Source organism: Endocarpon pusillum (assembly GCF_000464535.1).
Source record: "Endocarpon pusillum Z07020 unplaced genomic scaffold scaffold1962, whole genome shotgun sequence".
NCBI lineage: Eukaryota > Fungi > Ascomycota > Eurotiomycetes > Verrucariales > Verrucariaceae > Endocarpon > Endocarpon pusillum.
Window position 1 is genome coordinate 92,196 of NW_006916107.1, and position 22,746 is coordinate 114,941.

The following is a 22,746-nucleotide window of genomic DNA, read 5'->3' on the forward strand; positions in this document are numbered from 1 at the left end:
CCATACCTGATACCCCTGGCCAGTGGCCCTGAGCGGTTTGTCTATCTCGTTCCATGTAGAAAGAGAAAGAGATGTACGAGGCTTGGCTCCCTAGAGTGTGGAAATTGCGTAGGCTTACGAGCAACTTGAGCAAAAGTTGGAAGGGCCCACGCCTTGAAGGCTGAGCATGTATGAATGGAGGGACTCAGCATACCTTGTACAGCGTAAGGTCCTCTCCAAATTCTCAGTTCTGGTCAGCAGTGAAACTTTCTAGATACGTTCTTAGTTACTCAGTGCCTCTCCTCTGTTGATCTCTCATCTCATCTCATCTCTCAGATCTTTGCATTGTACAGAATGCTCTGCTTCTCTTGGTGTGTCTGTACTTTGCATCAACGAAATCTCGGAGACCATTCTTTCAACAGCAGAAGATACTGCAGACGAGCAGTAGCAGTAGCCAGTTAGCAGTAGCAGTAGCAGTAGCAGTAGCAGTAGCAGTAGCCGTAGCAGTAGCAGTAGCAGTAGCCGTAGCAGTAGCAGCAGTAGCAGCAACAACATAGAGATCAATCCTCCCAACTCAATTTCAACTCAGATGAAGACATCTCCCAGGAATAGAACACCCCATCATGTTTCATGAAAAAAATACACAACTCTTCTGCTCGATATAAATTGCCATCTTCACTCTCCGCCTCCCCCTTCCCCCATTTCCCCCTTTGTCTTGCCGAAGTGTACACTGCTACCACCATAGGAACTACCCCGTATCGAATTCCAAGTAATCCTATTCCCTTCCTCATCTACAAATCCAACCGACTTAGAAGTATACAAAGTCTAACTAGAGCCACAATGATCGATCGGGCAGATGGGAAAGTGATGAACTCCTGAGTCTCCGGGACCGCGTCACTCTCTCTCTCTCTCTCTCTCTCTCTCGCGCGCGCGCTTGAAAAGGGGTGACACGGACTCCTGTTCCGAACACCTTTTCCCGCTGCAGATGCCATGGCGAGGAAAGTGAAGAGTAGTCTATGGTTGGTATTGGTAGGGAGAAAGGGGGCGGGACATGTTCACCTGAATGTGCGAATGGAAGGGGGGGCATCTTTTGCTTGGTTGTCGTTGGTATCGGATGTGATTCAGCTAGTGTTCTCCAATTGACATGTGGTCTTGGCCGACGGCAGGTTGATTGTCTCGTGGCAATGGTATAGAATGACTGGTACTTGGAAATGGCTGGTTGAAGGCATCAGGTCAAAGGTGGCGAGGATGGATTTCTTAATGACAGAGTCTCTGCGAGAAAGTTACATAGTTGGCGCAGGAAGTAGAGAAAGAAGCCGCTTGTTGACAGTGGAAGACTCATCGGATTAGACTAAAGTAAGCTCAGGTATAAACAATCCTAGCTGGCTCTCCGGCTACTCATTATTGTAAGCCTGCCCCCTGCCCAGATTCGATCGGCATATGTGACAGCAAGGCTCATGATACACTGCTGTACAAGAGAAGCTCCTCTGCAGAGATGTCTGACTCCAATGCGCAATGCAGATGCAAGACCATGCCCACCCATTGACCAGGCGCGACCCTAGGGGGAAACGCCGGGAACCTGATGCATTGTTTGGAACTTTCCACGATTGGAACAAGGTTTGGAGGGATGACGAAAAGTGATTATGACAAGGTTAACGGAGCTCATTGATGCCCCATGTGAAGAACTTTTTCTCTGAGAATTGCGGTATTGACGGCTAGAGGAAAGAGAAGAAGGTATGATGGGCAATAGCCTACGATTGCGATGAAGCAGAAGTGGGTGTACTCAGCTCTTCGGAAAAGCGTCTACGATAAGCTGCCAGAGCACTGGCAACCAGGTGGAAGTCTTTGACTCCCTTGCTTCGAAGATCAGCAATGACCTGGCGAAGGCCTGCGACCCAGCGTTCGTGCTCTGCTTTGGTTTTTAGGTTGTTAGCAGTGCTCATCTGAGCCAGGATTTTATCATCTGTCACCAAAATTGATTAGTTTGTTTTCATACAACGAGCAGAACGTGTATCGAGGAGGACATTGCGGCCAGCTAATGTTACGAAAATGCTCATATGATCTTTTGCACGCACCAGTCAATGCAACCTGGCGAAAGTGCTGCTCTTCGCAAGCCGGGTCTTGACATGTCTCTCCCGCAAGCTCTGTTGGACAGAATGGCTTTCTAGGGTCGATATTGTTGCTGAATGTCATGGACTTGTAACCACTTGAAACAACCTCTGGGAAATGGTCGTGATATCGGAAGTTCCTGAAATATTTTCTCGGCGTTTCATAGGGAGTGAAATGGGACGACGACGTTGGGATCTGTAGAACGACTAATGTTAGCTAATGGCGGTGTCAAGGTTGTATCAAGGTTATAACACGTACCTTGGATTTGCTTTCGCCCTCCTGAGACTGTGACATGATCTGTGGCTTGTTAATAGTGTCTGGCTCGGTTAGCTGCATACCGTCTTCAGCGTCATCGACCAAGATCGAATTATCTGGCTGTTCAGTAATTGGACTTGTAGGTTGCGTCGGGCCTCTGGCAACAGGCTGGTCGAATTCAACTGGCTTGGTGACCTCATCTGGCCTTGAGACCTGCAGTTCGGCTACACCGATAGGTTCTGCCACATCCGCGGGCTCGTAGAGTTCAGAGTCATTATCAGGCTTATCGTCATCCATGTGATCTGGCTCTGCAGGTTCGTAATCTTCGGAAGCGCTATCTGACATGCTTATGCTGCCATCCTCGTCAATGATATTAGATTCGACATTGTCCATGCCTCCGTCATCTCCATTTCTGTCCTCATGTGAAGGAAAGGGGGATTCAAGGTTTGTTTGATCCGTTTCGATAACTCGCATTGCAGGAGACTCGCTTTGTTGCGGCACCGTCACCATCTCGATAGCATCATCCATTGGTCTGCCGAGCGGATCTTCCTGAGCTTCCTGAACTTCCTGAACTCCCTGAACTTCCCTCAATGCATCCGTGTTACCTCGGAGGGAGGTAACGGTGCGCCCAGTTGATGCCATTTTCTTGTCGGCGCCATCCTCAGTAGAAGGCCGAGAGCCGATGTCAAAGTCTGGCGATGAAGGTCGCGAAACAGCTTCAACAGGTAATTGTTCTTGTGAAAGGGCACGATCAGTGTTGGCTGGAGGAGTGCCACCGACAACTGAGTTTGGTGCATCTTTGTGTTTTCGCAGTAAGGTATCTAATGCTGCTCGGTCCCTTGAACCGGGGCCACCCTCCATGTCACTGTCCACATTAGATTGCGATTCCTCGTAAACGTCTTCACCGTTGAGTTCAGCATGAAGTTGTGCTTCCAGCAATTTAGACTCTGCTAGGATTTCCGCCTCACGTCTTTCTGCTTCTCGTTTCAACTCCGCCAGTTTGGCGCGCTTCTCGGCTAGCTGAGCTTGACGAAGCCCTATATCAGCAGCATTTGGAGTTCCTTCTCTTGTAGCTTTTCGCCTCAGGAGCTGTTGTCGCAGATCTTCCACCCTGATAGGCTCCTTGATGGCATAGAGTGGTGTAGATGGTGTGCTAGGCAATTCTTCTGGTCTTGATGCCGTTAGGACTGGAGATTGAATTGCATCACGGGGTGCTTCTGGATCGACAGCGACAGGCGGTCTTGCATGCCCTGGGCTTGACGGCTGCACTGATCTAGCAAGTGACGTTCTTATCACAGGCACAGCAGGCTTCCCACCTATCTTGAGCGAATTTACATTGGTTGCGTTTTGCTTGGCTTTCCGTCTTTCCTCCATTTCAGCAATTTTCTTCCGCATCAGCTCAATCTCCTGGTGTTTCGCTTTCCAGAGCTCTTCTTTGCCTCTGTCTCTTCCAGGTGTTTGAACAGCGGTAGGAGTAGGGGTATTAATGACGCTAGTGGCATGTCTAGCCGGGTTAGGAGAAGGAATATCAGTCAAAGGAGGCAGATTCCGTATATTGTTGTGCCGGACAGATGTAGCAGGTACAATGTCGCTCTGATGAGTCTGTTTCTCCTCATCAGATTCCTCATCGAGCTCCATTTCAACGTCTTCGACTTCTCCCTCACTTTCTGTTGCGCTAAGAACGATCTCAACCTTGTCGTGGGATTCTTTACGACCGAACGGGCGTTTGAGGGATGGCCTTGACTCGTCAAAGGAGTCCGACGCTAATGGTCGTTTCTGAGGGAGGCGTACCGGGATGGTGTGCCCACCGGGGGATTGAACATAATTGGTCTCAAGTTCTGCAGAGGTGTCCTGACTGACAGAGGTCGCAGTGGAGTGCATGCTGATTGGTTCATCGACCTTCCCCATTATTGGAGGTTCACTGGCCTCATTCAAGCTCTGGAGATCGTCGGGATGTGGTGCAGTGGTCATGAAGAGCCCTGGGATATGTGATTGAGGTCCATCTGACCGGATTTCAGCTGCAAGGTCATTAGATCCTGGTTTGGGAGGGTATGCTGCATGTTGAGGAGTAGATGAAGCTGGGGACGAAGGTACAGAAACTGCCTTTGGCGTGCCCTGGGCTTGAGATTTAGCCAACGCTTCTCTCTTAAGTGCCTCCATTTTCTGTCGAATTAATTCAGTCTGAGCTTTGTTTTTGGGTTTGATCAGGGGCTCAGATGATGGCAAAGGTGGTTTGTCAGGTAGAGAAAGTGGCTTCGGGGTAGCATCCACTATGGACGGAGACCTCGAATTTTCCGCTGGGAGGTCTGGTTGCTTCTCAACAGCAGGACGGCCTGCTATCGTTCGGCCGGTCTTAGCTGCCAGTAGCTGGGCGATGCGATCCTTTCTCTCCATAGCCACAGTCGATGAAGGTTGAGTACCAGAAGCCTTCTCGATATTCACTAGAACCGCTGGGGAGGGCTTGGGAGAGTCTGAAACACCTAGAATCGCCTGAACCTGAGACGCAGAGCTCACCGGTATCGAGCTCGGATTGTGGTCTGCTGTGTTGAAGGCTTGCTCTGTACCTTGACTAGTATTACGAGGCGAACCCCCTGCAAGTTCTTTGGACGTTTGAGAATACTTCAGCGCGACATTTTTAGCAACAGCGACTTTTTGTTCCACCACAACAGGAGTTAGAGGGGGTTTTTCAATGATGTGTTCACCAAGATCTTCATACAAGTGCTCAAGGATGTATGGATCGACTCCTTCTCCCACCAATTCCTTGTATCTAATGTTATGCCGCTCAAGCGAGCGTAGAGCGTCTTTGGCTTCCTCGCGAAGATAGTTGGTGACACTCCCATTTTGTTTCGTCGCTGCAGGTGTGTAGCTTTCAGCGCCGTCCAGAGTGTTTGGTAAAGGATCAGTCAGACGCACGTCTGGCTCTTCTGGATCCCGCGTTGAAGCGGATGGTGGATTGTAAGCTGAGAACCGGTCAGCCTGGATCAACAGATGTGTGGCTCCTAGAACCTACAGGAAATACTATCGCTGTCGGCAGATGGCACTTTGTCCTCCTCGACTTCCGTTTGACGTTGAAAGACGTTGCCCATATCTGCTCCAGGGAAGACAGGTCGTGAGGCATCAAGAATTTCTTCGATGATAGGTTTAATAGTGTTAGGTTTCGAATGAGCAATAAAGGTAACAGGTTGAGCTGCTCCGTGATTATCTCGTCAGTCGTCGCTTGTAAAGATATGACAATTTATCAGAACGTACCAGCTAAGCTTGTGTCTTCCTGGGGAGAGTCTACATTCCGAGGCATCATGGACAAAAATGTCTGGTCTTTCCTAAGGGACTGGCTAGGTTCTACTATACGCTCGGTAAAATTGGCGGCCAGTTCACCGTCACTCAGTTCACCTTCCTCCCTACTAACAACATAAGTGTTTTGCTGATAGTTGGGAGAAGACTGAGTACTAGGTAAAGGTGGTGGGTTATATTGTTGCGTATGTGAGCTTTTTGTCAGAACAGTATTAGGAGGCGTAAATGTGGCGGCGAAATTTGGTTGTGGAGGTGGAAACTGAGAAAAGCCAAGATGAGGGATAGGGACTGGGGGGTAAGGTGGAGGTGGTAGATTCGAGTTTGCAAATTGCTTGAAGAAGTCTGCAGAGACTTGAAAGGGCGGAGGTGGGAGGTGTGGAGGAGTAGAGTGGGCGGCGCTCGAGGTTGTCGCGTTCGCCAGAAAACTCTGGTTATTTACACCTGGAGTTGGATATGTTGCAGTTGGAACGCTGTAACCGCCTCCATTTGGAGGAGGTGGAAGGTCTCCTCTCGACAGCGTCTGGAGGCCGCCATGTTGCGATCCAGCATCTGCAAAGTTGTATCCCGTGTATGCGCCACCAAAGGACGGCGTAGCAGGATGGGGATTCGACATGTTTACAGCTCTCCGGATGGTACCAGTTCGAGCTCAGATTGCCATCATCGCAGCAAAGTCGTTACCTGACGGGCCAGACGAAATGTACGTGAACGATCTACACTTGCGTGCATGCTCATCGATAATTACTCCACGGTGGAGGGCTGCGCTCAGTGATGTGATAGCGCAGTTGAATTCCGTCAAGACAGTAGCGATCGAAGAAGCGAGGCGACTGCTACTTCTGCCACTGAGATATGTGCTCAACGCGGGTGGCAGACAGTGACAGCAATTGCAAGCCGTGATGTGGCTGATGAGAGTTGGGAGGACGCTGGCAAATCTCCACAAGAGATGGCAGCCATGAAAATGGCAAGTGCTGCTAACTTTACATGGCTAGAGTCATTCGATCATCGCTCCTTCTGCCACGACGCGCTAACAATCCTTGGCAAAGTAGCACGCTATTCCTCAAACGTGCTGAATATCAACAATGCTTCTTGAACCATCCTAAGGTTGCTCGTGCGCATTGATGCAGCTTCTATTTAGCCACCACCTGACACTGCTCGGCTGTGGTAAGACTGTTGCTTGGTCTGTAATCTCTGGTTGCCCTGGAAGACATTGCCCGAACGGCGAACTATGATCCCATGAAGCTTGGACAGCAAGACCGCATTCTGGAAAATTTTGGCCTCTGATCTTCATTATGACGACTAATACACTCAATGGCTCCTCTTTGCGACGAAATCCTTTCAGTAGAGGCTCGCTGTCGCCCTCTTCGATGCCTTCTCCGCAGGCTTCGGTGGCCGCCCGGCCTAAATCGATGATACTCAACTCTCCTCCCACCCAGAGTACTGGCCATTCAAGAAACCAATCTTTTTCTCCTTCGGGATCTTCGCCTTCTATATCACTACACCGGCGTCCATACACTACAACAAGCCGAAATAGCTCAACGAGCACATTTGCACCGCAGTTCATTAAAACAGAATCCATGAAGCAGGGAAGCGAAAAAGTGGACGGTATTGAGGGCGAGAACGACTTTTCTGGGAAGCGATATGTGTGGTTAGGGGACCCCGAGACAGCCTTTATCCGAGGCTGGGTGGCAGCCGACCTTGAAAATGGGAATTTCATGGTTCATTGCGATGACGGAAGCCAACGAGAAGCAAGCCCGGATGCCGTCGACAAAGTCAACCCTGCCAAATTCGACAAAGCGAATGATATGGCCGAATTGACACATCTCAACGAAGCTTCGGTTGTCCACAACCTACATATGCGCTATCAATCCGATCTCATCTATACCTATTCAGGGCTTTTTCTGGTGACGGTGAATCCTTATTGCCCTTTGCCGATATATAGTAATGAATATGTCAAAATGTACAAAGGTCAGAGCAGAGAGGATACACGACCCCATATCTTTGCCATGGCAGATCAGGCTTTCCGGAATCTTGTTGAAGAAGGCATGGACCAGAGCATTCTGGTGACGGGAGAGTCGGGTGCCGGCAAGACAGAGAACACGAAAAAGGTCATCCAGTACTTGACCGCAGTGGCAACCACAGACACACCAAGGGCCAGCCGATCACCGACCAAACAATTCTCAAATCTGTCCCAGCAGATCCTACGTGCTAATCCTATCCTTGAAGCTTTTGGCAATGCCCAAACGGTGCGTAACAACAATTCTTCTCGGTTCGGAAAATTCATCCGCATCGAATTCAGCCGTTCGGGCCAGGTAGCAGGAGCATTCATTGACTGGTACCTGCTGGAGAAGTCGCGAGTAGTCAAGTTGAACTCTCAAGAGCGAACTTACCATGTCTTCTACCAGCTTCTGCAGGGTGCAGACCACAGGATGAAGGACAAATTCCTCTTGTCTGGCATGAACGTAGAAGATTTTGCATACACCCGAGCTGGAAATGACACAATATCCGGGGTCTCTGACAAAGAAGAATGGAGCAGTCTTATCGAAGCTTTCCACATCATGGACTTCTCGGAGCAAGATCAGACAGCCATTCTAAAGACCATAGCTGCGGTCTTGCATCTTGGTAACATCACAGTAACGAAGGAAAGCACTAGAGCCGATCAAGCATCTCTAACTGCAGAAGCCTATGAGGCTGTGGACAAAGCCTGCAAATTGTTAGGAGTACAGTCGGAGCCCTTCGTACAGGGTCTGCTCCATCCGAGAGTCAAAGCCGGCCGCGAATGGGTCGAAAAGGTGCAGACCCCAGAACAGGTCCGGCTGGCCGTCGACGCACTATCAAAGGGTCTATATGAGCGTGGTTTTGGTGACCTGGTCACCAAACTCAATCGGCAGCTCGATCGTGGCGGCATGAGCGGAGATGACACAAAATTTATCGGTGTTCTTGATATTGCCGGTTTCGAGATCTTCGAGGACAACAGCTTTGAACAGCTCTGCATTAATTACACAAACGAGAAGCTGCAGCAATTTTTCAATCACCATATGTTCGTCCTGGAGCAGGAAGAATATGCCCGAGAACAAATCCAATGGCAGTTTATTGACTTTGGGAAAGATTTACAGCCAACGATCGATCTGATAGAATTGCCGAATCCGATAGGTATTTTCTCTTGCCTTGATGAGGACTCCGTCATGCCGAAAGCCACAGATAGATCATTCACCGAGAAACTCCACTCCCTATGGGAGAAGAAGACCCCCAAGTACAAGCCATCACGACTAACACAAGGTTTCATCCTAACACATTACGCTGCTGAGGTAGAATATTCGACTGATGGATGGCTCGACAAGAACAAAGACCCCCTCAACGACAACCTGACGAGGCTACTGGCTGCGTCGACGGACAAACATGTCGCCAAATTGTTCTCGGACTGTGGAGAAGAAGTCGATGACATCAGTAGTCCACGAAGCCGTGTCAAGAAAGGTCTATTCCGTACCGTGGCGCAAAGGCACAAAGAGCAGTTGTCAAGCCTCATGGCTCAATTGCATCAGACACACCCTCATTTCGTGCGCTGTATACTCCCGAATCACAAGAAGCGGCCGAAGCAATTCAATGCACCTCTCGTCTTGGATCAGCTCCGCTGTAACGGTGTGCTTGAAGGGATCCGTATTGCACGAACTGGCTTCCCTAACCGTCTCCCTTTCGCTGAGTTTCGATCTCGCTACGAGCTGCTCTGTCGCAATATGCCCCGAGGATATCTGGAGGGACAGAAGGCGGCCTCGATCATGCTTGACAGACTTGGAGTGGACAAGGCAGTCTACCGCGTTGGCCTGACGAAAGTCTTCTTCCGTGCAGGTGTGCTAGCAGAGCTGGAAGAACAGCGAGATACGCTCATCCGAGAGATCATGTCACGCTTTCAATCCATTGCAAGAGGCTTCACGCAGAGGCGAATCGCATACAAACGTCTTCACCGTGCTGAAGCCGCTCGGATCATACAGCGAAATCTCAATGTATACCTTGATCTTCAGGCGAACCCTTGGTGGAGGCTGTTTATGAAGATGAAGCCTCTGTTAGGCGCAACCCGTACTGCAGGCGAGGTGAAAAAGCGGGACGAGAAGATCCAACAACTGGAAGGCAAAATGCAGCAGAATCTTGCTGAAAAACAACGACTAGAGGAGGAGCGCCGTCGAGCTGATATCGAGGTCCAACGTGTCCAGCAAACCCTGGAGAGTGAACGTGCCCTTGCGCTCGATAAGGAAGAGATCTTCAAACGACTTCAGAACAGGGAGGCGGAGCTCAACGAGAAGTTGGCTGATGCTATTGCTGATCAGGAGACCTTGGAGGACCAGCTAGATGACATGATGGAGGCCAAAAGAAAGGCGGAAGAAGAGCTTGACCTGAGAAGGACGCAGCTTGAGCAAGCTGGCCACATCATAACACGTCTTGAGACTGAGAAGAAAGACCTGCAGCAGGAGATAGAGGAGCTTGACAGCCAGCTGGACGAAGTTGCGAAGAACCACACCGCCGAGGATGGAAGAATCGAAGCTCTTGATCAGGAAATCCGCATGCTAACCAGCCAACTGAGTCTGAAAGACCGCAAGCTCCAGGAGCTGGAGGCGAAACTACTCAAAACAGATCAGGATCTCGACGTCAAGCTGGCCAACACCACGAAAGACCTCAACGTCTCAAAGAAGCAAGTGAAAGACCTACTCGAAGAGAACGGTTCCATCCGTCAGCAGCTCTCGGAGCTTTCTTCAACTTCAACAGGCTACGAAGACCTTGTGCGGCGGAAAGAGTGTGAGCTTGCAACGTTGCGCAGTGACCTCAAGCGCAACGAGTCGGAGAAGAGGTCAATTGATACCGAACGTAACTCCCTCGCAGCTAGACACGACTCGATGCAATCACGTCTTCGTGAGGTACAGGCAGAAATGGATGCCATGAAATCGCAAAAAGCAAATCTCGAGCGGGAAGCATTGGACGCAAAGGTGCTTCTCGAGAGAAGGATCTCGCAAGACATCGAATCTGGTGAAAGCCGCAAAATGTTAGACAAGCAGATCGCAGATCTCAAGAGTGAACTATTTGAGGTACAGGCTGAGCTGAGTAGAGAGAGGCAATCTCGGGATGATGTTCAGATGCTTTTAGATCACAAGTTGACGGAGCTGAAAGACCAATACGAAGATCTCAATGAGTCCAAGATTATCATTGAGAAGGAGATGTATGTTCAGCAGGACACCCTGAGGCGGGCCACGGAAGCGAGGGCTATGGCTGAACAAAATCAGAAGGAGCTGCAGTCTGAACTGATCAAGCTGAGGGAGCGATTCCTGAATGCTGAGAATGCTCGAGCGGAGGCTGACAACGAGCGGGCTCTTTGGAAGCAGAGCCAAGAGCGGCAAGCCGCGCTCGAGCGGGATCTCGAAATGAGAGCCAAGCAGGCTGAGGAGATGGAGGCAGAGAACTCAAGGCTGTCAGTCGAGGTACAGCGGCTTAAGACGGCTATGATGGAATCCGACAATTTCAGGATCCATCACGATCAGCACAAGGAGCGGCTCGAGCGAGAATTGGTGACAGTCAAAGGTCGCTTGACAGCATCGGAGAACGATAATAAAGCGCTCTTAAACAAGATACAGCAGAAGGATCTCGACATTGCACGGACCAATTCAAGGGTGGGCGACAGACAAAAAGTCCGATTGACACAACTGCAAAGTGAAAAGAGCAAGCTTGAAGAAGAAAACAAGAAGCTTTCCCGGCAGGTCAACGATGCCACGCTGTCAATCACGTCTCTTGAAAAGCAGAAAGAGAGGCTTGCCCTCAGTCTCGAAGACCTGAATCACCACATCGCAAGAGAGCACATGACGAGCCGATCCGCTGAGCAAGCTTTTTCCGCTATCAACATGCAACTTGCCAAGGTAAATCGTGACCTCGAATCCGAGCAACAACACCTTTCTGCGTGAGCTAGAATTAAAGCTCATTGCTAGCCAGCAAGACCCCCATTTTTGAGAAAGTGTTCAAGGAGATGAGAGGTTCAACAAGAATGCATTCGTATGCTCGCGTTCATGCAATGGAACCGCCCTGCATGTCCCGCCTTTTCAGATTCACTTTTCGCCATATTTCCCATACATGCTCTGCCAGCCCACAAGCTCACGGGTCAGGACGTGCATCATCTCGCCCGATGCCATGTCCCTGAACTCCCTTTCCGCCTTCTCGCCAAGAACCTGTGCAGCAGACAAACTTGCTTCCACCCCTTTCAATAAAGCCGTAGGCTGCACGTTTCCATGTGCACCACTGCCGCTACTTTGCGTAATGCCGTTGGGCGTTCTGGACCCGCTAGGCCCTGTTGAGGAACCATGACTGTTGTTCTGGCTGCTTTTCTCACCGTTCATCTTGTTCACGAATTCGAGGATAGCGGCCACCCTCCTCTTCATCTCGTTCATACTTGTTCGGTTCGGATGATGGTACTTTGGTCGCGAGCTCCTTCCACTTTCGCCGTTAATTCCATTCGAGAAGCCGTTCATAGCGGTCACCGGTGAAGAGCGTCTGGTAGGACCACGAGAGGTGTCCCGTAAAGGCGTTTCAGCCCCGCCTCCACCCCCGTTGAGAGGCTGATCACGAGTATATTGATTGCGTCCGAGACGACCACGTCGAGCTGGAGGACGCCCGGTTTTGCGGTGGTTGGTGGGTTGATTGGCGCGATGGGAAGGCGTGTCAGGTGCACTTGATTTTTGCGGTCCGTTTGGTACTTGTCCAGCAGTTTTAGAGGGTGATAAAGTAGGTGTTGGTGGTGGAGATTCTAGCACGAGATTTAGTTAGTATGCTATCCCAGAAAAAAATGTTTGGGCTCGGTGTTAAATACCATCTCCACGTCTTCTTTCAGACCTCGCATTTCGCTTGCTTGCTGCCTCAGCTCTTTGTGCAGCAAGGTCTTTCTGGCGGTCACGATGTTCTTTATCGCGTGGGTTCCGGGCTGCTGCACCTCTGGCCCTCTTGACCACGTTGCTACCGTTCGCGGTCGGCTTAGACGAGTCCTCTTCTGAATTGACCTGAGAAGGTGAAGGGGTAACTTTTGAAGGCGGCAGAGAATCTGAGGACGTCCTGCGTCGTTTTGAGTTGGGCTTTCCACTAAGCTCTGTGGTTAGCGATCCTCTCCATCACTAGCGTAACAGCAGAAGCATACTCTTCCGAATCATCACGTGTCCGCTTTCCTAGTGAGCCTGTTTCTCTGCTTTCCTCGATTGCTCTCCTCAACATCTCATCTTCATCGTATGCGGCATCTCGACTATTCATTGTTGCCCGACGTTTCCCGCTCACTGAGCTAGCGCTTTGTCTCGATTTTCCATCCCTTCTTCTAGTTTTATCACGATTTGAGGATGACGAGGACGGTTCAGGGGAAGAGGCCTCAAGAACAGGGAGATATTGTGAGGATCTAGGTCTAGAGGGTATGCTTGTTAGCATTGCAGTTCGAGGAAGAAAAAACACCGTGGCGCAGAGTCGCTCAGATAGTCCAAGGTAGAGCAGGACAGCCATGCAAAGGGCCCTCCAGAGTGAAACATTCTTGGAAAGCACAGCGATGAGACTAGTGATAAAATATTGCTCTTCGCTTACCCGGTGGAGATCCTGTGTATCTTGTGATACTCTGGCTTGCACTCTTCGCAAAAATATTCATCTGGACTCATTGACTCGTCCAGCAAGCCAACGCAGCCGCCGTGCTGCCACACCTGACAATTGTCGCATTGAATGAAAAAGTTGCCTGTATCGTCCAGGAGGCCGTCAGAGCCAGCCGGGATTTTTGGAGCTGTTTCCTCTTTTATTCCTGCTTTTGCGCTGTGAGGGCGGCCACCGTCCCGTGCAAAGGGTGGCGGGCCAGGATACTCAGCATTGCCGCAAATGCAACGTGTCACCTCTTCTGACTCGGCCTCTTCATCCACATCTGGTTGTTGGGCCTTTTTGGTGACCTCCTCCTTTTCATTGGTGTTGCTCCGCTTGCTTCGGCGCGTTGCCGGTGGTTCACCGCGGCCAAGCCGTTCGGCATCCTCGATAGATTCTGAGCTTTGTGTTGCAGAGTCTTGAGGGGATGTAGGCTTATTGTTTGCTCGAGTGTTTCTCTCGGCTCGAGTGAGAGAACTTAGAGATGTGGAAGAATTTGTGTGCGCAGGTGGAGGGGGAGGTTGGGTTGTGCGGGCTCGAGAGGATCTTCGAGGACTCATGGTTTGAGTAGATAACCTCGAATAGTGTCGTGGCTATAGACTTGTTACATTGTTCGCGAAGCGATGAAGGGAATTGCAGGAGTGTAGCAAGGTGTGGTCGCCTCGAGAGCTCCAGGGCGCGTGTGGCTAGGACGATATTGCGCTGTGGGAAGTTGACGGAATTGCTCTTGGTAGATTTAAGCTGTTCAGACAGCGACGGGGAACAGAGCCGATGCAAAGCGAGTGCAGCAATGCCTGTAGGAAATCTACAGTGTGAAAAGATCGTTGTGACAGTGGTGTGAGAAGGGGAACAATGGCCTCGTCCTGGTCCTCACCCAGAACTGCGCTAAATTGGCCGTCATCGGATTCTTCTTCTTCTTCTCCTCTCCCTCAATTTTCCCTTCCCGACCCCGCGTGTCGCCACGATGCTTCAAATCTCTTCTCCAATTTCCCCCTGCCACGATACCATCCGTCTACCGTGGTACGTGAGTCTCATACAGCAATCGAGCTGTCACTTTTAAACTCGTTGTGGAACAGACACTTCATGAAGAGATCGAGCTCAAAGCGGATGATGAAAGTTTAGGAAATGGACTTGTCTTGCTCTGAGCCTAGGCGAGTGTCAAGAAATCGTGGCCGAAGGCACGAACCTCCCCTAAGTATTTCTACTTGCACTCTACCCCCATGATTAACCAAAAGCTCTAAGTCTACCAATTTTGATACTCACCAAGAGCTATTCATCATCCGCCACTTTATCGGATCGCGTGCAGATGCACTTCATATTCTCGATCTACGAATTCCAGCCGTCGTCAATTTCACTGCACTTAACGTCCATTTGTTGAAATCTACCTCGGCCATTCAACGTTCAAGGTACCATACCTCGATACAATAACGATGTAGGTATCAACCTTCTTGCTCCGCTGCGCACTTCAGTTACCGACTTACCCTGGAGTATATCCTGGGCACTCTTTTGGAAGAGTCATTTTGCTGCTAGGCAATATCTCAGGCATTCCCCCACCGCCAAGCTGTCTTCGACGGGTACAATAGTACAGTCTACTCTGTAAAGCAGCTTTCGATATTGCGGTTTAGGACTCTTGAGCGATATCTGTTCATTGTCTGAGAAATAGAACGTGGGCTACTACCTCAGAGAAGTGCGTTAAAGGTGCTGAGTACGGAAGCGATGTAATATGGTTTCGTGTATCAAATGTTTACGCACATGTCTTCATACCATAACGATGAAAACTAAAAACATCACCATATCGTGACGAAGTCTGTTTCGAATGTAGGATAAGGATCTGCTCAGTTGTTAATAGCCCAGGAAATGTTTACGCTGGAAGGGGCGAAATATGATGGGCTTGTGTTGCGTCTGCAATCCGTCTGCTGCGATCTCTACCATCCAATTTCTTCGAACATATACTATTCAAATAAAACGAGTGGCTATTCTGTAGACATGTGTCTTCCCAAGATACATACCATGGAACTATGGAGGACAAATGTTAATTACAACTTACTAATGGTACACACCGGTACAACCCTGGGAGCGGGAAAAGCCGCAAGCTAGTTAACGGAGCCCTGAGTAGTGGCACTGGTGGAAAGAGAAAGATCTAGCACTTCCAGGACATCATCACTTTGACTTTCCATTTTTGATATTCACACAAGGCTAGATCTGTGACAGCCAGAGCTTGACAACGGCAAGCATATCAAATCTCTGGATATCAGCTGTCAAAGCCTACCATCCTGTTGCACGAGCTGTGCTGCTCCTGCTGGACAGTTCCCCTTTGAGCAAGTCCGCCAGAAATCATTATTTGTTGCATACACCATCTACCCATTTCCAGATCGACCAAGTCGAGTGAGTATGCATTCACTCGGTCCAGTAGCTGGAAAAGGTCTGCTGACTTCTGAGCCTAGTCCTACTCTCGAGACCTTCCGAGTCTGTTGGGAAATCTTTATAGTGAAAGGTTATATGATATTGCAATTATTCACAAGGGGAGGAGGATTAAGTGACTGTAGGGGAAGAAGTTGAAGATGCCTGTGGCTATGGGTAGGCTCACAAACGTCGAATTCCTGCTTGCCGTAGCCGAAATCTCCATTTCAGGGGAAGTCAAGATTGATGAAAGGACACGCTTGCTGATCAGATATCTCTGACAGGCCCGTCTTACCTTTCGAGTCCTGATATGCAGTCGGCTGTCTTTCCGGACCGTCTTATCCGTCCGCTTCCCAAACGCTCTCTCAAATCTCGGCTCTCGCAGGAAGCGGCCGAGGCAATACCTTTCCCACCAAATCCACCTTCCTCTAGCTTTCCCGCTTACAATCAATATGGAGAACATGGCGAATACGTGAATGATAGCAAGGTCCTTGTGCAGCAGGATGATGAGTACTGCGATCACGATCATGACGACGATCACCACCATCATCACCATCACCACCATTGTCATGACCACGACCACGATGATCACCACTATCACCATCATCATCATCATCACGAGGTAGATGAGGATGTAGAGTCTATTGAAGATGAAGATCGCAATCCTGCCGCTGTGCGTAGGATGATGGCATACAGAGAGAGTCCTGCGTCGTCAAGGGCAACTCGACATTCTCGTCACGCGGCCAGTAAAGCAAGCTATTCGGGATCAGATGGCTATGATGCGTTTGAGAACACCAACAACAAAAAGAAACGCAAGATACCCACGTCTGGAAGTGTGGGATTGCATCAGTCAAGTCTGTCTGCCGAACTCGCACATCTCGGACTTCACAGCTCACGAAGCGACCTGGCCGTTGCGCAAGATGACGGTGCGGCAGACGGACAATACCAGGCATCTGCCTCGTACCCCGGTAACACGCTTTCAGGCAGTGGTAGAGCCCGGTATGGGAAGGACTTAGGCCGCCGTGTTGGCGGACGCACCCCGCTAGGTGTCTCAACCAACAATTCCAACTTGAGGCCCAGCAGTTTTAGTGGCACTTCAGCGAAAGGTTTGCCGATCCCGAAAACTACGTGGGAAGCTAGCTGATTGTATACCAGACGGTATCAGGTCATCAGATCAAGGTATCATTTCAGCAGCAATTGCCAATGCCACCGCTCTCTTGCGAAAACCGCTTCAAAAAGGTCAGGAAAACATTGGAGTTCTGGACCAGCAGCTGAAGGCCTCCCCCACCAACACACAATTTACATTCACCTGCGAGACGGATGCTGCCAAGGGTGTCACCTTCCCAGAACAGAGCCTTTATTCGGCAGGATATGCTCAACGGGCGGCTAACATCCCAACCACAACTTCAGCCAGCGGCCATGTGCCTGGCACGCCGGGTACTTATGCAAATTCTGGAACGCAGTCTGCCAACGGGCCAATGTCCCAGTCAACTGCATCACAAACCATGCCCCATGTGCCTGGTCAAGGCAAGAAACCACGCCGGCGCAGAGGAGACGTTTATGTTCTGGCTGCTCGTCAGCGGCGCCTGCAGCAAGAGTACGCTAACCTCCACCACCCACCAGGCTCGGAAGATATTTGGATATGTGAGTTCTGCGAGTACGAGAGCATTTTTGGTGTGCCTCCTTTGGCTTTGATCAGACAGTACGAGATCAAGGACCGGAAAGAGCGCAAGCGATTAGCGGAGAAGCGACGTCTCTTGGAGAAGGCAAAGATGAAAGGTCGGAAGGGCAAAAAGCAGACCAAAAATGCTGCCAAGGCTGCAAATGGGGTCAATCAGCAGCATCTCAACCAGCAGACTTACGATTCGCGACCCCTCGATCAGCTTGGTGGGGAGGATTATCTGGACGATGGGTACGACGATGACTCTATACCGTTGCCAGCGCCACCCCCTGCTCCGCTCAAACAATCTATGCCTGGAGCCTACGATGCAACAATGGGACGATATCAAGCTGCCGCAGGCTCAGGGAAAGGAATCGAAGCGGGATGATGGAGCTATGAGGCCGTGTAGTCCAGCGATCGCCTGGGTCCTGCACTCACGGCTGCTGTCACAATTACTTGGCGTCATCATTTGAGGTTCTTCGATACTCCAGTACACTCCACTCTCCTCCCTTCCCATTTAGTATGTTACATTAAGTTAGAGGCCGGCTGTGTCCAGTCACAAGACTCCGTTGACTTATAGAACCGGTGGGATGATGCATTGGTTTATAGTTCCGAGTCTGGCTACGAGTAGGAGTGATGTCACTTATCATCCAACACGCAGGATGACCTCACTCAGTCCGTGCTGGGAGCTGTCTACATTGCACAAGCTGCCGCACCAAATATGTCCACTGCTACTGTAGTACTGTGATTAGATGGTCTCAACGTTCGCTACCCTGACGAGGATCTGCTTACCTGCAGTAGTTCCGCATTAAGCTTCTTAGACTCAAATCACCCAGTCCATGCGGCCGTTACGTCATTGACCAAGGCCCTCTGGCCCAGATCCGGGGTAGCTTCCAGTCCCGTTCAAGGTTCATTGGTGATTCTTGATAAATTCATTGTCTGTGCTGTACACATTCCGCTTCTCTTCGCGGACGATATTCAATCAAGCTGACTACAGTCACCTTGTCGTTCCGGACCCTGCCGCTAACCGTTCGAGTCATTACAGTCCTACTCAGGGAGCACGTCTCTGTTGTGCAACACTGTTGCATTCCTCTGCAACTTCCTCATCACGACAACAAGAAACAAGTCAACTCGTTCCCAGAAACCTCCGTCATGGGTTTCGGAAGTAGTGGAAGCTCGCGTTTCAGCCTACAAAACATTCTGAATCTCGTCCTTCGATTTCTTCAGATCGTGTTTGCGCTTGCAGTGGTGGGCCTCTATGCGCAGGACCTGAACAAAGCCGATAAGGTGGACAAGTATAGCGACAGCAGATGGGTAAGGCTCCTCTCACTCTCCGCCAGGACCAGTAACTGATCTAAGTGAACGCAGGGTTTCGCAACTGCAGTAGCTGTGCTCAGCGCCATCACGGCTCTCGTCTATGCCATCCTTCCCCTACTTATGAGCTCTTTTACCACTGCAATCCTCTTCGGCTGGGATGCGATCCTGTTCATACTCTGGACTGCCGTATTCGGTCTCTTCGGATCAATGTACATCAATGTGGATCCTGGATCTGATGGTGGTATTTCGAGGATGAAGAACGCGGTTTGGATAGATTTGATCAACATGCTCCTTTGGTTCGTGAGCGCCATAGTGGGTGGCATCGGTTTTTGGAGGTGGAGAAAGGGCAGCCGCAGCTTGCATACTGGAAGGGCAACGTTGTGAAGGCTGAATGCGGTCTCAGGTTGGAACAAGGAACTGCTGGTTGGGTTGCTTTCCTGAGTCTGCGAGCGAGGGAATGACCAGTGGACCAAGAGCCAGCGCAGTTCTTGGTCTGAGCCTTTCAGGCTGATGCATATTTTTAGGATCTTGGATCAACAGCATACCTTGCCTTCTTTCCGCAACTCTACCATTAGTTCGATCCTCAACAACATTACTAGCAACAAGCATCGGGGGATTTGATGGTCTCCACGGGTAATGATACGCCAGTGAATTGCTTCACGAGAGAGTTCTCGAAGTGTTAAGAATACTCAGCTAAAGCATAATTCAATTTGGTATTGATCATGTGTTCTTTCATTTCAGAGTCCCTCAGGTACCATTTGATATGTTCAACCGGTCCATACGTGAAGAAGCAACATCAACTGCTTTTCCTCATCTAAGTCACTCGCTAAATACAGAGCAGAAAATGTTCACTTAAAGTGCTTACGCGTACTCCGTAATATGCTACCATCCAGAACCTTGCCGGTTTGGCCGCCTAGTGGCGACACAGTTTGTGGGAATTATATAACGGTCCTCGCGGTGCATTTGAATACTCATATTTATTGTCATCTATTCTTCCACAGCTAATAGTGGGGCTTGAGAGAATGCCCGAAGGCCCCTCACGCCAGAGCTGGATCTCAATAATGTTTCGATCGGCACCCAATGCCTTTGGAAACGACGACCGGGTGACGAGATGTCCTGTCCTAGGTTCTCTGTAGATACTCTGGGACTGTTCTTATCGTTGATTGATCAGCGCTGCAGTTCTAATTGAAGCCTTTCCTGCTCGCCATTAACACCTGTCTCTGCCTTCGCACCGTTTGCAAGCCCTGAACAATTGGACGGAGCGCTTTTCTCTTTGAATGTATAACCATCTCCTGGTGGCTATTTTGGATTGTCAGTAATACATTAGCCTTCATAATGTCAATATGTCAAGCCTCGAGGCAGGCCACTCGCCCCGCAATCCGACAGCGCATCTCTACAATTATCCCTAGACATAGCACTCCAAGCGCCCCAAGGTCAGTGCGATGGCTATCCTCCACCTCGGTGCGGGCCAGTGATGGTTCAAAGGCAGACCCGTATCGTTCGTCAAGCACGGCAGCAGCGCCTTTTGATAAGGAAGCACATGAAGGTAGCTTCTCTCGGACAGACAGAGGTGTCAGCTTCGAGTATCCAGCCGAGCAGGACTTTCCACGCAGCCAAATTGTCCAAGGACGGGGAGGCCCGCACTTTAAAAGAACCCTTCCTTCCTTCTCACTTGAGGGCAGAGTAGCTGTTGTAACTGGTGGTGCTCGAGGGTTGGGTTTGGTTATGGGCCAGGCATTGGTGGCAAGTGGAGCTGACCTGGCCATCGTTGATCTGAATAGTGAGTCACGACGACGGTGCAGGACGTGTCACTCATATCACTGACCTGTGTACAGACGACGAGGCAGCACACCAAGCCAAGGAGCTGGTAGCCCACTTCGAAAAGGAGAACCCTGCATCTGAAGGAGATGACCGTGCGAAAATTCCCAATGGCAAAAAGTCCGGCGTATCTAGAACCCCCAAAGTCACGGCACACTACTCTGATGTGGCGGATCCGGATTCTGTCACCAGCGCACTGTCCGAGATCATCAAAGAACATGGCAAGATCGATCACCTGGTCACCTCCGCAGGTTTCACCGAGAACTACGATGCCGTTGCCTATCCATACGACCGGATGAAGAAGCTATGGGGTGTAAACGTGGATGGCACATATCTCTTCTCAACTGGCGTGGCGAAACATTTGATGGAGAGAAACGCGCCAGGAAGCATCGTCATGATAGGAAGCATGTCCGGTGCGATTGTCAACGTGCCGCAGCCACAAGCTCCGTACAATGCAGCAAAAGCAGCAGTCCGACACTTGGCCGCGAGTTTGGCAGTGGAATGGGCGCATGCAAATATCCGAGTTAACTGCATCAGTCCCGGATATATGTTGACCGCTTTGTAAGTTCTGAGATGTTTCTATTGCCCCTGTACTCCTGGAGGCGGATGCTAACACAATACCTCTCCTTCTCCTTCAGGACTAGGAAAATCCTGGACGATAATCCCAACCTTAAGAGCCAGTGGACCTCTTTGATTCCTGTGGGCAAGATGGGCAGACCAGAAGATTTGATGGGAGCTGTAACTTTCTTGTTGAGTGATGCCAGCGGATATGTCACAGGCGCAGAGCTCAGAGTTGATGGAGGATACACCGTGACCTGAAGAGTGTACGTGGTATCAGGATCACGGGCAATCTTGCTGCACTGTTGTCGGCACCATGCATATGCAGATGATAGATGAGGCGGTTCCGCAAGGGGACGGAACGTTTGCCTCAGTTACTCAGGCGGGCTTAGTGGGCAAGCCACAAACACCTTGCTCGAATGAGCTAGAATCGGTATTTTAGTCCAGCTGTTATTGGTTTCAATATAAATTTTGTTAACGTAATTTTATTAATACACAAGCACATATTTTAATTTTTGTGAACTTAAATAATATTCTGTACATGGTTTTGATTCTTATCCTTAGATGTACTAATGCACCCCGACTTTGTCAGCGGTCGTGACTGAGAAGTGAGGCAAACGGAAAAGTATTACTTACGTGATAATTTACTCGATCGTTGCGGTTGATAGACCAGGTTAATCCCTTCGTTACCTCCTGATCCTATCAAAGGTCAAATCGAGGCCGAAAGGACAATTGCAGATGACCATCAACCGCCTTGTACCTCGTGATCACTCGTCAGGCAGATGATTCGGTTGTGATTTTAATACCCAACGCCACCCTTTCCGGAACAATCCTCAGCCTTCCCGCCCGCTTCTCTGGACTGTTTGATCTGCAGGGGAGAGACTGTCACCTTGCACAACACAACAGCTTAGCTCCTTACTACGTAGATAGCAGAATTCTAGAACAAATCCCGAAACACGTTAATTGTGTGCTACAACCTGTACTATGTAGTCGAATTGGCTTGCCAGAGAAAAATGCCCAGATTAGGAAAGGGGAAAAGGCAGCGAATCGGGACTAACTCAACTAGTTAGACAAGCCCGCCTTGGAGCTGAGGAGCAAGGGAAGAAGTGGCAAGGGTTTGGTTGTGCATGGCCCGGGGCCAGCTGCAGGCAAGCATCATTTTGCACTTGACAAGACATTCCCACATAGCTTGACATAGCTGATCGTTTCTTGGAGCGGCGAAAAAGTGACGAGCTGATCAACGATAAGTGGACGTTTGTGTCCTGTCAAGCAGTTGAATATTGGGAGATAGGATCCTTGCCGCCAGGCCAGACTATGCAGCGGTCTTCCAGGACGGCTATGTCATCCCCCTTCTGGCCTCACTTTCCGGCTTTGTTCTCGGAGCAATACCCAAGGTGTCAAGGACTTTCCTAACTCATCAGGCGGTCAATTGCAAACAGCTCCCCATCCAAACATCAGCGGTTCCGAAGGAAACCACCAAAGACCATGACTCTCATTGTTGTTTTAAATAAAGTTGGCATAAACCACTCATCATGCTCTGGACACGTTCTCGGGACATACAATTGGCCAGCTACCCGATCAACGACCTTAAGCAGAGCGTATTCGGAAAATGATGCTACGAGTAAGTAAGTCGGGCTTTGGAAGCCACAGGCGTTGGTCTTTGCCACATCCTCCGCCAATTTCGGGCTGTCCTAAGTCTTGTCCCTTTTTTCCTCAACCCCTTCGAAAAGTTC

At 50.0% G+C, this 22,746-nt stretch overlaps 6 protein-coding genes across 6 annotated transcripts; 4 read left to right on the plus strand and 2 right to left on the minus strand.

Moving 5' to 3' along the window:
* Positions 1–1,730: 1,730 nt before the first annotated feature.
* On the minus strand, positions 1,731–6,247 carry EPUS_06555 (uncharacterized protein; the record flags this gene model as incomplete). The annotated part of the gene is made up of 5 exons (XM_007803074.1): positions 1,731–1,942; positions 2,055–2,283; positions 2,347–5,303; positions 5,354–5,530; positions 5,593–6,247. The coding sequence occupies 5 exons, from the start codon at positions 6,245–6,247 to the stop codon at positions 1,731–1,733; spliced, it is 4,230 nt and encodes a 1,409-aa protein (XP_007801265.1).
* Positions 6,248–6,920: 673 nt separating this feature from the next.
* EPUS_06556 (uncharacterized protein) lies at positions 6,921–11,570 on the plus strand (the record flags this gene model as incomplete). The annotated part of the gene is made up of 1 exon (XM_007803075.1): positions 6,921–11,570. The coding sequence occupies one exon, from the start codon at positions 6,921–6,923 to the stop codon at positions 11,568–11,570; it is 4,650 nt and encodes a 1,549-aa protein (XP_007801266.1).
* Positions 11,571–11,711: 141 nt separating this feature from the next.
* Positions 11,712–13,820, minus strand: EPUS_06557 (uncharacterized protein; the record flags this gene model as incomplete). Its single annotated transcript, XM_007803076.1, has 4 exons — positions 11,712–12,406; positions 12,470–12,735; positions 12,791–13,045; positions 13,219–13,820. 4 exons carry the CDS (start codon positions 13,818–13,820, stop codon positions 11,712–11,714), a joined length of 1,818 nt encoding a protein of 605 aa, XP_007801267.1.
* Positions 13,821–15,821: 2,001 nt separating this feature from the next.
* On the plus strand, positions 15,822–17,708 carry EPUS_06558 (uncharacterized protein; the record flags this gene model as incomplete). The annotated part of the gene is made up of 3 exons (XM_007803077.1): positions 15,822–15,837; positions 15,945–16,766; positions 16,816–17,708. The coding sequence occupies 3 exons, from the start codon at positions 15,822–15,824 to the stop codon at positions 17,706–17,708; spliced, it is 1,731 nt and encodes a 576-aa protein (XP_007801268.1).
* A 764-nt stretch (positions 17,709–18,472) lies between these two features.
* EPUS_06559 (uncharacterized protein) lies at positions 18,473–19,021 on the plus strand (the record flags this gene model as incomplete). Its single annotated transcript, XM_007803078.1, has 2 exons — positions 18,473–18,634; positions 18,689–19,021. 2 exons carry the CDS (start codon positions 18,473–18,475, stop codon positions 19,019–19,021), a joined length of 495 nt encoding a protein of 164 aa, XP_007801269.1.
* A 951-nt stretch (positions 19,022–19,972) lies between these two features.
* On the plus strand, positions 19,973–21,274 carry EPUS_06560 (uncharacterized protein; the record flags this gene model as incomplete). Its single annotated transcript, XM_007803079.1, has 3 exons — positions 19,973–20,417; positions 20,473–21,016; positions 21,100–21,274. 3 exons carry the CDS (start codon positions 19,973–19,975, stop codon positions 21,272–21,274), a joined length of 1,164 nt encoding a protein of 387 aa, XP_007801270.1.
* Between the last annotated feature and the right edge of the window lie 1,472 nt (positions 21,275–22,746).